The sequence below is a fragment of the Microtus ochrogaster genome, linkage group LG7_11, assembly GCF_000317375.1.
Source record: "Microtus ochrogaster isolate Prairie Vole_2 linkage group LG7_11, MicOch1.0, whole genome shotgun sequence".
NCBI classification, from domain to species: domain Eukaryota; kingdom Metazoa; phylum Chordata; class Mammalia; order Rodentia; family Cricetidae; genus Microtus; species Microtus ochrogaster.
Genome location: NC_022032.1, coordinates 15,721,113 through 15,734,162, shown reverse-complemented (window position 1 = coordinate 15,734,162; position 13,050 = coordinate 15,721,113). Strand labels below are relative to the sequence as shown.

Here is a 13,050-nt window from a genome sequence, read left to right as displayed (position 1 = left end):
GCCGCCACCACCACCACCCAGCTCAAACTTTACATTTCTTATATTAAGTTTTTCTCCTGAATTTTGTAATAAGGAAAACTGTAACTATAGTTGCCTGGTCTTCAACCCCATCAAAGACTGGAGAAGGATATATTACTATCTGAGTAAATAGGAAGTGCAGAGTAAGCAACTTCCAAAACTATAGAAATGACAGAAACAGTAGACTGCCTGTACAATCACCCAAGGTTCCTCTGCAACATTGGGACATCCATCTTTGGCCTAAAGACCTAGAATGTCTGACAGACTTTCCTGTGAAGCAGGAATTTTTGAAGAACTGTCCTACCTTGTCTTGGCAAAGTTTGGCATTTAACTTTCTTTTGTGTCCTGCTTGTCCAGTTTGTACAGCATACTATCAAGAGTCAAGGGAAGGGCAGTTTCTTGCCCAAGTGGCTAGCTTTGCCACAATAAAAGCAAATTCCACTTGGCAGTTTTTCAATGCCTATCATCCTTTTTTGAAGTAGATTGGTACTGCCAGAAACAGCTGTGTCTCACTGCCCTGGAAAACCTTATATTATTAAAACATTTTAAATGCCATAATCTGTAGGTCTTTGAAATATTTGAAGACTATCTATCTAAAATGTATTTCTGTATGCCTTGGAAACATACCTAACACGATTACAAGTTTGATTGTTATAGATGACTATTAGCCTGGTTTGTTAATTATCCTAAATGGTTTATAATAACTGCCTTTCAGGACTAGAAATTTACATTTATTAATGACCTACATAGGTACACTACCTTAAACATATACATTATAACAAAAATAATCTTAAGTTTGCATCAATATACAAAAATCCATAGCAATATAAAATATTTGTTTTTGTCCATTGACATTTAAGTAATTCAAAGTCAACAAAGCACCATTCAGGATCCAGATACCCTGTGTATTTTTCGTTTTTACATGGCCTTTTCCTTTTATATTACTTTACTCTCTCTTTAAAGACTTTCTTGTTTTTAAACTATTTTTTAATGACTGTATTTTCTTTTTCTTTCTTTAACATCTAAGCACGTTATTAAGCATACTGTATCTGTTCAGAGGTTTTATTGATCTAGACCTGATTTTCTATGGGTCTACAGTGTTCTCTGACCATGTGAGCCAAATCTTAAACTGCTAAGCAGTTGTTAGGCCCTCTGTTGTGTGGCTTTCTTTTGCACATAGCCTAGTGGCTGGCTCTGCCCACTTCAGCCTGGTGAGAGCGGAGCCTTATGCTTGTGGACCTCAGCCTGGAGCTGGTCTGTGTGCCCCAGCTCTGGGAAGTTTCTGGTTCCATGCTGCAGTAAGCATTTCTGCCTAGTCTTCTGCCACCGGGTACTGTTTTGCCTGGTGCTCATAAACCCCATTCAAGTGCTCAGTAGCAGACCTCTTAAAGGAGCTGTGCCTCTGTATGCTGCAAGCCCCGATTCTGCTCGGGACTCTTAACCTCCAGCTTTCTCAGGTCCTATGTGGATATGTGTGTCCCACTTTGGGTGCCAAATGTAGGTGGATTTTTCCTTTGGCTGCCAGCTCACAAATAACCACATGGAGACTTGTTATTAATTATGAAAGCTTGGTCTTTAGCTTAGGTTTGTCTCAACTATCTCTTATAACTTAAGTTAACCTGTGTATATTAATATACGTTCTGTCGCATGGTGGTACCTCTCTTTCATCTTGCACCTCCTGTTTCCTCTGTAACTGGTGATGCCACCCTCTAAGATTCCTCCTCCTCTGCCTTTCTCTTCCTGAAAATTCCACTATACCTTCTGCCTAGCAATTGGCCGTTGAGCTTTTTCTTACACCAATTGCATCAATACACCTTCACACAGTGTACAAATATCTGACAACACAAAACAATGAATATGAAAATCTAGTCAGTCTACTGGGATCTGATTGGGAAAGTGTTTTCACGGGTTATCAATGAATGAGAAAAAATAGGGGTAACACAAAAATCAGTAATTTTCCTTTTATTCTGGTTTTATGGTCATTTTACTGTCATCAAACTGTTCTCTCATTAAAATAATGACAAAGACAGGTGTTATGTGATGGGATTTATTTTGTTTTAACATTTTTGCCTACAGGATAAAAACTGGGACCCTTTTTGTCTTGAGGCACTATTTAAAATTTCATTGATCTTGAAGATATTGTGGCCCAATTAAAAAGGCCCTTCAGAGCTATCTGGAAGACTGGTGGCTTTTTTCTCTGACAGAATGCAAGGCAATTGTTTTTTGTGTTTTCTCTTTTTTTTTTATTATTTTGAATCATTATCTGAATGATAAACTGTATGTAAAGTAGCCAAAATGTATTTTGGGTGGTTACCAAATATATTTCAATATTGCCAAGAGAGGTTCAATGATGATCAAATATATTTCAAAATATATAAATATGGATGAGAGCCAATTTTAAAAGAAAATGGGTTATTTAGTTTGAAACATCAGCTGGGCTTTTAAAAAATTTTGTGTTTGAGGCTTTTTTCAGTCTAAGTAACTGAAAGCCATTTTAAATTATTCACTATTTCATCTATGAAGATTCCAGCAAGATATGGTGTGATGAGCTGGGCAGTGGTGGTCTACGTCTTTAATCCTAGTGCTCAGGAGGCAGAGGCAGGTGGAGCTCTGTGAGTTTGAGGCCAGCCTGGTCTACAGAGTGAGTTCCAGGGCTACAAAGAGAAACCTTGTCTCAAAAAAAAAAAAACCAGACCAAAAAACAATATCAATATATACATACATACACATCTATATGTGTATGTGTGAGGTCTGATGGAATTAGCTAGGCAGATGTCTAGAAGATGAGCCAGGATGAGTCTAGAAATAATGAGACTATTTGAAGCCATTGGAGCAGACGAACTCTTCTACAAAGAGTATAAATGAGAAGAGGAGAAGTGCCCCCAAAATAGTGAGTTTCTCATGTATGTATCAAGTAAAGAAGAGCCAAGCAGAGTTAACACAGCAGCACACATGGGAGAGTTTAGTATGATGGGACAGGCAAGGAGGGAAGGGGAGGGGTTACTTCTTTTAAATACTATTGAGAAGGAAATGTCCATTCTGCTTGGAGACTAGAGGTTATTGATTGTCTTCCGCATTGTGTAGGGACAGGAAATAAACGACAGCGAGGTGAGGAGTGATTAGAAGGAAAGGAGTTGCCGTGAGAGAGGTGACTGTTCTCAGTAGTAAATCTGAGCAGATCAGAAGATGTACGACAGGGAGCATATGATTGAGCAATGACTTGCTAAAACGAGCTAAAATTATATGTCAGCATCAAATGTGTGTGGTGAAACCGTGGGCATCAGTGATCACAAAGCTCTTATTAATCTCCTAAGCCCTAAATGGTTTTGTCCATGTTACCGTACTACAAAGGACAGAACACACAGGTGTAATTTGTTCTCATCGCGCTGCATCAGAGTCCTTCCCAAACCCTGGCATTGAGTCAGCCAGAGTGGTAAACTACTGCTCTGTAAGTGGCTGACTCACCTAATGCTTGTTTAGATATCAATAGCTTACTAGGATTCATCCACTTAAAGACCAGAAGACATGACAGCAACTGCGCTTCGCTCCATCTGAATTGTTTGTAAGAAACGTGCCCTTTTATTCAGTAAGTTTCCATCATGGAATCCTCCCTGTTCTCCAGCTTGAGGTTCTTCTTCCTGGTTCTAGGCCTATAGGCACACACCACCACACCTGATACAAAATTTTGTCTGTATTATTAGACTCATATTTCATTGAGATTATCACTAATCTTGTAGGGTTCAAATATTAAAGGACAGTTTGCCATTGTTTAAAGATGTGGAAAGTTCATTGATTCCTTAATGAAATAATTCATTGGATTTGTTACTTTTATTTTTTAAAACCATTTTTTAAATTTTAGTGTGTGTGTGTGTGTGTGTGTGTGTGTGTGTGCGCGTGCGTGCGTGCGTGCGTGTGTGTGTGTATAGTATCAGGTCACCTAGAACTGGACTTACAGGCAGCTGTGAACTGTCCAATATGGGTGCTGGGAGTCAAACTCAGGTCCTTTGCAAGCACAGTATGTTCTCAGAACCAAGGAGCCATCTCTCCAGCGATGTTATTTTTATATGTATGGTATATTAAGTGGAGTCTGAAATATACTCTTCCTAATTAGTATGGAGGACATAAATACTGATTTATCTTGAATAGATTTAAGTTACTATCAAAAATAAGTAGAAAATCTTGAAGAGCCATTTCTTAGTGAATGTGGTGATGCATGACTATAATCCCAGTACCAGGGAGGCTAAGGCCGGCCTGGACTACGTAGCTAGTCTCTTGCTCAACACTTTTTGTTTTTGTTGGTGTGTGTGTGTGTGTGTGTGTGTGTGTGTGTGTGTGTGTGTGTGTGTGTTTGTGGGTATAATATATGTGTGTGTGTCGTATATGTGTGTGTGTTGTTTCTTTGTTTTTTTTTTTGTTTGTTTGGTTGGTTTTTATAGGCAGGGTTTCTCTGTGTAGCCCTGGCTGTTCAGGAATTCAGTCTGTAGACCAGGCTGAGCTTGAACTCCGAGATCTGCCTGCCTCTGCTGCCTCCTGAGTGCTGGGATTAGAGGTGTGCACCACCACTGTTTTTCAGTTCCTACTACTCGGACAGGTCAGCTCAATTCCGAAAACCCGACTGACCACTTTGAGTTCCTTCACTGGTGTCCAATAAGAGACATAGCTGTAATTTGATTTTTATGTTAGCTGTGGATCCTGTGACATGCAAACATAAAGGAAGGGATAGTAGTCATTATCTTTCCTTATTCATTTGCTTAATTGAGTCTGGTTATCATGGAAAGATCTGAACTACATACAGTTTATTCTCTGTTAGGAATCCAACCGAAGCCGTGTGTGTGTGTGTGTGTGTGTGTGTGTGTGTGTGTGTGTGTGTGTTGCACACCTCTGTGTGCACACATTGAGTCCAAAGGTTAACGTGTGTCATCTATTGTTCTCCATCTTATTTGAGAAAGGTTCTTTCCCGGAACCATTTTAGCTATGTTGGCTGGCCAATAAGCCCTCGGGTCTGTCGTGCCTCTATGTCCCTGGGCTCCTGGGTTATAGATGTGTGCCACTGTGCCCGTGGCATTTGTGTGAGCTGGAGATTCAAACCCAGCTCTGATGCTTTAGAGAGCTTCATTCTCTGAGCCTCTCCCCCAGCGCAGAAACATTGATTGTATTGTTATGCTATAAGGGAGCTGGGAGAGAGCCAGTGAAAGCTTGGGCCCTGATTCTTTCACCAGCTGTGCTACCTTCTGTATGTCACTAATGGAGCTGAGCCCAGCGTTCTGAACGTGACTGTTTGATCCCCAGACAGAAATGGGATGTTTGTAAATTGAGCCAGATTTTTTAATACTTATTTTTATTTATGCGTGCATCTATGAGTGTGTATGCCATATAAGTGAGGATGCCCTCGGCAGCCAGAGGAGGGCCTTAGATGCCCTGGGCATCCAGCTACGGATGGTTGTGAACAATCTAACATGGGTTCTGAGAACGAAACTTGGATCTTTTACAAGAGTGTTGTCCTGGCCCATCCAGCTCTCAGGTCCAATGAAAACCTAACCAAAAGTCTGGATATTTAGAAGAACTTTATGTTGCTCATGTTAATATAAATCAGAATTGCATTTATAAAGTTAGTAATTATTCACATTACTAAAAGAATTGCTTTTATTTTTATTTGATTATTTTATGTCTATGGGCGGTTTGTCTGCATATATGTCTGTGTACCACATGTGTGCAGTGCTCGCAGAAGCCAGAAGAGGGTGTCAGAACCCCTGGAACTGGAATTACAGATAGTTGTGAGGTGCCATGTAGGTGCTTGGAAGTTGGGTTCTCTAGAAAAACAGCCAGTGCTTTTTATCCCTGCACCATCCCTCCAGACCCCACTAAATGATGTTCTGAAAATTCATATTTCTAGTTTTCTAGTTGAAGACTTTCTTGAATATGGTGCTACTTTTACGGTGACCATCCTCAAATTTATTAAACTAGGACCCCTCTCTCTCTCCGCCTCCTTCTTTCTCTCTCTCTCTCTCTCTCTCTCTCTCTCTCTCTCTGTGCATTTGTGTGTTTAAATGTAGGCACATGCAGACCACCACTCATGTGGATGTCAGAGGACAGCCTTGGCCCTCTCCTTACACCTTGTTTGACACAGGGTCATTCTGTTGTCTTTGCACTGCGTACGCCTTGCTCTCCGGCTTCTGGGAATGCTGGGGTACAGCCTCTTGAGCTGCGTGCTGTGCTTTTATGGGGCTCTCAGAATTCTTTCTCGAGTCCTCACAGTTGTGCCCCCAGCTGGTGCCTCTCCTCCCCGAGATATCTTCCAGGCTCCCCTTCCTTCTTTGTGTTATTTGAGACGGGGACTCAAGTAGCCAGCTGACTTTGAACTTTGTTCGTCCTGGAGATGACCTTGAACTCCCTATCTTCCTGCCTACGTCTCCCAAACCTGGGAGTACAGGGTGCACCATCTCGCCATGCTTGTAAGAGCTCTTACTGCTTTAAAATAACTTCAGATAATAATAGTTTCAAACGTTTAAAAAGGCCAGAGAATAATTTTCTGAAAATCCCCCATACAATGTAAAATAAAATCATACAAGTCAAAGAATTAATATTTGGAAATATATATCTCAGGTGTGCATGGGTAAAGAAAATGGGATAGCAAGGACAGGCTTATGAAATGTTAGTCTCCTAATCCATTCTTTCTCCTCCGGTCCACACCCAGGACAGCCACCTTAGTTCTTTCTGTTCTTAGCTGACTGTAATTACCTGCTCAAGTATCAGCTCATCCAGAGCCGGTGTCTCCTGGCATGCTAGTTGTTTACAGCTGAGCTTCTTTGATGGCTTACAGCCATGGCACATGGGGCACTAAAAATTAGTAAGTTATCTTTAGACATATTCATATTGATGAGGTAGCTATGCTATATTTGTCAGAATTAATTAGGTTCAGGTGTTGCCTATCTCATGTACAGTGATGGATAAAGAGCTTATTTGAAACACCCTTCCCACTGTCATTGCTTTCCTAATTGCTTTGTGGAGATAACGCTCACAAAGTACAGTTCATCATTAAAAATATACAATTAGGAGTACCGAGGCAATGGCTCAGTGGTTAAACTCTTGCCATGCAGCTCTGAGGACCTGTTGTGGGATATTGCTTTAACTATGTAAAGATGGGTTACATTTGTTTATGTTGTGGGATATTGCTTTAACTATGTAAAGATGGGTTACATTTGTTTATGTTGTGGGATATTGCTTTAACTACGTAAAGATGGGTTACATTTGTTTAATTATGTAAGGATGTGATGCTGTTTTACGTTGTCTGCCTAAGGCGCCTGATTGGTCTAATAAAAAGCTGAGCAGCCAAAAGCTAGGCAGTAGAGGGATAAGCGGGGTTGACAGACAGAGAATACATAGGAGGAGGAATTTAGGCTTAAAGAGAAGAGAGAAGGAACAAGGGAGAAAGAGAGGGAGATACCCAGGGCCAGCCAACCAGGCAGCTGCCCACCAGGAGACATGGCGTAGAACATACAGGATGAAAGAAAAGGAAACGTCCCGAAAGCAAAACCTAGATGAAGAGAAACAGGTTAAATTATGAACTAGCAAGAAATTAACCTAAGCTACGGCTGAGAATTCATAATTAATAAGACTCTGTGTCATGATTTGGGAGCTGGTTGGTGGTCCAAGGAAAGCCTGCTACAAGGACCAGAGTTCAGGACTCCAGAAATCCAATTGATTGAGATAACCGGCCTGCAGTTCTCAGGCCCAGAAGGTGGAGACAAGGGATTCCCCAGAGCAAGCTGACCAAGATTGGCTGTATTTGTGAGCCCTGCGTTTGACAGCCCTGCCTCGGTCAGTAGGTGGAAGAGCAGTGCGTGTGACTCCGGACCTCTGCCTCAGGCTTCCGCAAGTGCCACCCTCACATGTATGCACACACCACACACATGAGGAGTGGGAAAAGAAAAATATTTCTAAAAACAATAAAAATATACATTTAGAGGGCTGGGGAATTAGCTCTGTGGGTAAGAAAACTCAACTGTAAAACCATGGAGACTAGAACGCAGATCCCAGCACCCATGTAAAAAGCCAGGTATGACTGTGTGCACCTGCCATCTTCCCAGGATGGTGACAGGAGGATTGTTGGGGTTGGCTAGCCAAGGCAGCCCAGCCAACACACAGCTTTTCATGTTCATTAAAGATCTTTTTTCAAAAGAATAAGGCAGAGGGTGATAGAGCAGGACACATAGTGTCCTCCTCTGAATGAGTGTGTGTGTGTGTGTGTGTATGCGTGCACATGCACGCATACATGCACACGTATGCATATACAAAGATGCACATTTATTTACATTACACACACACACACACACACACTGAAATAGCTTCAGCATGGTCACAGAATTGTGCAGTCATCACTGCCCTCTAGATTAGGGCACTTTACCCCCCAACCCAGGAAACCCTTCTCATTTACTCCTATTAGTTTCTAACTCCCAGCCCTAAGCAACCACTAATCGAACCTCTCTATATATTTGCCCATTCTGTGTATTCCAGAGGGGACTGACCAGTGTATGGTCCCCTGTGACTGGCATCTTCTACATAGTATATTAGTTTTATGGCTCATATATCAGTTCTTCATTTCTTCTTGCCAAATAATACTCCATTCTAAGACATGCCTTGTTTTGTTTATCCATCCTGCAGTTGATGGACATTTGGGCTCTCCCACTTTTGGCCAAGTATGAGCAACATTCCTGTAAATATGGAAAACATATCTTTGTGGGAGTTCGTCTCTCCTATCTGTTGGGCTGTACGTAGGATCAGGATTGCTGGGTTTATGTCACTGTTTACCTGCGAGGAGCTGCCAGATGGTTTTGTAAAGCAGCTGCTGTTTTGGCTCTTGCTCTCAGCATGATCCCAGTTTCTTCATGCCCTTAGCAACCTTTGCTGTTGCTGTGTCTCATCACGGTAGGCAGCAATGCTGGGCGTCTCTTCTGTGCTTCTTGGCCCGTTTGCATAGCTCCAGGAAAAATGTCTATTCGGATCTTTTGTCCATTTTAAAATTTAAGCTGCCTTTTTATTACTGAGTAGTAAGATGTTTTAATATGTTATAGATGTGTATTGTCAGATACACAATATGCAACATTATAAATGTGGACTTATTTCTGGATTCTTGGTTCTATTCCATTGTTTATGTATTTATATCCATGCTAGCACCCACTGTCTGCCAATTTGTTCAAGACCTGTTGTTAATATGATTGCCATAAGATTTCCACTTTCTCATTCAAGTATAGGATCATCATATAGTATCTTACCACACTAACTACTGTATTACATTTTTAACTTCATTATAATTAATATTTTAGCAACCACACATAATAATAGGTTTCTTTATGATACTTTAATACCTGTGTAGCAGTGTTCTTTTCTCCCAGTACCTTCCCTTATTTCCCCTTCTCCCTCCCACTGGTCTCTTTGTACCCCCAAAGGGTCCCCTTCTGCTTTCATGGTGTGTGTGTGTGTGTGTGTGTGTGTCTATGTGTGTCTGTGAGTGTGTATGTGAATGAGAGTGAGGGCCAATGAGAACACATGCTGTCTACCGTCCTCATTTCCCTTCCATCTCCTGTCTTGTTCCCTCTCCCCGTAGACGCCTTCCTTTCCCACATAGTCCCATTTCTTACAGGAAGTTCTAAAACTGAGTCCTCCAACTTCGTTCAACATTTTCCAAGATTATTTTAGCCATTCTTAATGCTGAAACCTGTGGATTAATTTTAGGAACCTGGCCATGTTAACAGAATTAAATCTTCCACCCCATGAACATGACAGCTTTTATTTACCTATGTTATCTTTAATTTTTTTGGGCAATGTTTTGTAGTTTTGGGCGTACAAGTTTTGAATGTCCTTGGTGAAGTTTACTTCTGAATACTTTTATTTTTGTGTTTGAGACAGTCTCCCTTATAGCTCAGACTGGATTGAGTTTATGATCCTCCTGCCTCAGCCTGTGGAGTAATGGATTGTGAGTGTACATGTGTACTTTGTCCATAGGTCCTTGGATGCTTTGTAAACGGGATTGTTTTCCTTTATTTTAGCTTTTCATTTTATGCTTATTAATTTGGGAGGGTTGATCTGGTGTCTTGCAGACTTACACATAATATTTCTAGTTAGTTTTTAATAGATTCCTTCGGAGTTTTGAATTCAGCATTAAATACTGCCCCTTTTCCATTTCAGATGTTGTGTATCTTGCCTTGACTAGCAACCTGGACATTGTTGTCTCTCCTGTGTTCTTCTCCTTCCTTTTTCAGTTCTATTTTTTTGTTTTGTTTTCACTCTTGCTTAGTAAATTTTAATAGAATCATTGCAATTATAATACTCCCTTCCAAACTTTGTTACATGTTTCACTTTAGAACAGTGAAAATGGAAATGATAAGCAGTGTTTTTTTTGTCAATATTGGTCATTGTCCAATATGCTTTGATTTTATTGATTTACCTATAGTTCTGAAGTCCTCTACCAGTTGTCCAACATCATTCAACTTTGTTTGTTTGTGGCATTATTGGTATCGAACATGAATGTTATCATCACTGCTCTGTGTCCCCAGCAGCACTTGAGTTTTACTTGTGTTTATTTTATGCCTTACCTTTGTAGACATGTCCCCTGGAGTTTCTAATTGCTTTCTTCCTTTTTCTTCTGCTAGAAGAACCCAAGCTAATGTCATCCTGTTTCCTCTATGTTTTTCAGTTCCTGGTTTGTTTTCTTAACAATATATTATTATCTATTCTTTCTTTAACTGAATTCCTGTTATAATTATCACCATGTTAATATTTGCACCATTTATCTCTCAATGCCATTTTATGGGTCCCTAACATACACACTACTAATAAGTAAATATAAATAGCAATTTTAAAAATCGGAGCCATAAAGCTTATCTAGGAAAATTTATAAAACTTGAAACATACTTAAACAAGAGACCCATCCTTGTTTAAGTATGGTAAGGTATACCATACCTATAATGATAAGGCCATTTTGACAAGAGTGAAATGGCTTTAAATACTCGCCATGCTATCAAAAGATAATTTTGAGATTTCCTTTTCTGCACGAGAGTTCAGCAGATAGTCTGCGCTCTACCTATAATCTCAGTAGTTTCCTCCCCTACTCTATCTCCTCTTATTGCAGATTTGTGCTTTTCCTTTTGCGTTCACAGTATTAGGTCACTAGAGGCAAGGAGATGAACATACTGACTACCTGGAAGAAGTAACAGGAGTCATAAATCTATATGAACTTCTTTTGCCGGATTTTGTGTTAGGAGAAAATTCAGTTTTGCACGAAATGTGAACAGTTGTCCCCAACACAGTTTCGTTCACTCATTGCCTCCAGCAGTGACCTCTGCTGTATACCGGTGGGTGGACCCAGACACTTGTAGTACAGTTGGTATTGTGATGGAGATGTGCACAAATAGGGAAATACATAGGAGGAGATAACTGTTTATAGAAAGAGATGTTGGGGGCGCGGGATGAGAAGTAAGTGTCTGGATTGGATTTTAGAAGTTAGACCTAGAAGTTCCCCAGGTGAGAGAGTGGGCATCTAGGCAGAGGACAGAGCACGTGTACAGGTGGAAGTGTGGGAGGTTTAGGAAGTGTTGGCTTGTTGTCATGCTATTAGGAGGTGTGTCTGGAACAGACTGGGATGGTAGGCTATGGCCAGATTATTAAACCCCTTCTGCATTGTCTCCTGCAAATCTGGTTTGAGATGCAAATCCCAGGTCAGGATGCAAGAGTTGCCTCAAAAATTGAGGTAAAGCTATATCCTATTAAGCCATTGACATGCTATCCCATCACACAGAAGTATTTTCCATCTCCTTTTCTACATCTCTTTACTCAGTATAATCATTTTTAAAAGCCAAGTTATAATACCTAACCTCTGTGTAAACTGAATTGAAACAGCAATAGTTTGGGGATTGGAGAGGCAAGACTTTACGTTTAGAGCTGTTGAATGCTGGTCCTGGAAGACAGCACAGAAGCTAAGCATGCGCACTGCTCTTACAGAGGATCTGGGTTCAGTTCCCACCACCATACAGTGACCCACAACCATCTGTAGCTCCAGTTCCAGGGCATTCCAACACCTTCTGGCCTCCTTGGGTACCAGGCATGTACATCGTACACATGTGCGCATGCAGGCAAAATGTTTAGTTATAAAATAAAAATATATAAACATTTTTTAAAAAGGAATTGAATTGCAGTTGTTGTGGCACATGCCTGTAGTCTCGGCGGTCAGTCAGCTCAGGCAGGAGGATTGTGAGTTTGAGGTATTACACATGGATGAGCTACCTAATAGTAAATTTGGAGCCAGCCCGATTGACCATGGGGAGGCCCTATCTTGAACAAAGATAATGAAATGGTCTAAAAGGGTGCTTTTGTCTTAATAAATAATACTTTTAAAAGGTTGCTTCATTGGGCAAGCATTTGTAATTTTCTGAAATGTTCATTTTTTCTTTGTTTTTTAGTGGACAGAAGATTGCAGAAAATCAACTTATCCTCCCTCTGGACCAACGTGAGTGACCTCAGATGATGAGACCATTGTCCTGTGCACAGACCCTTCTCTGTAATGATCTTCTAGGAATAACAAGTAGTAAACAAAACTTAAGCCGTGTCTTTCACCTGGAGACAAGGTTTGGCTTCCTTATGTGTATGCTCAGGCACATACAAATTAAATGCATTAAATTAAATGAATTAAGAGATACTGATTAAAATGTTCATTTCCTGCCTGCGAAACTAATAGGAAAGCAAAGGATTCCTGCCCATCACCACACTACTCTGTCTCCTAGCGATCGCTTTTCTGCTCTATAACAAACGGAGGCATGCATACCCCCGGGCTGTGATACTCCATGGTGCCTGGGCGTAAGTCCTCAGACTGCATTGCAGAGTATAAGGACTCTGTGTATGAGAGAGCCAAGAAATAAGCCCCGACTTTATAAACCTTTCAGGCAAAACAAGACCAGAAACCACAAGACAGGACTGAAGTTGTGTTTTGTTTCAGTCTTAATGGTTTTTTTAATTCATATTTTTTTTTGTCTTGGTAAA

At 40.7% G+C, this 13,050-nt stretch overlaps 1 protein-coding gene across 2 annotated transcripts in view; it reads left to right on the top strand.

The window, feature by feature from the left end:
- The window catches only part of Asah1 (N-acylsphingosine amidohydrolase 1), a 34,627-nt gene that overhangs the window by 2,817 nt on the left and 18,760 nt on the right, over positions 1–13,050 (top strand). The window contains exon 2 of one of the 2 annotated variants that reach the window (XM_005362553.2): positions 12,474–12,520. In XM_005362553.2, coding sequence (XP_005362610.1) covers positions 12,474–12,520 — 47 coding nt within the window. The other variant, XM_026786943.1, reaches the window with a different exon arrangement.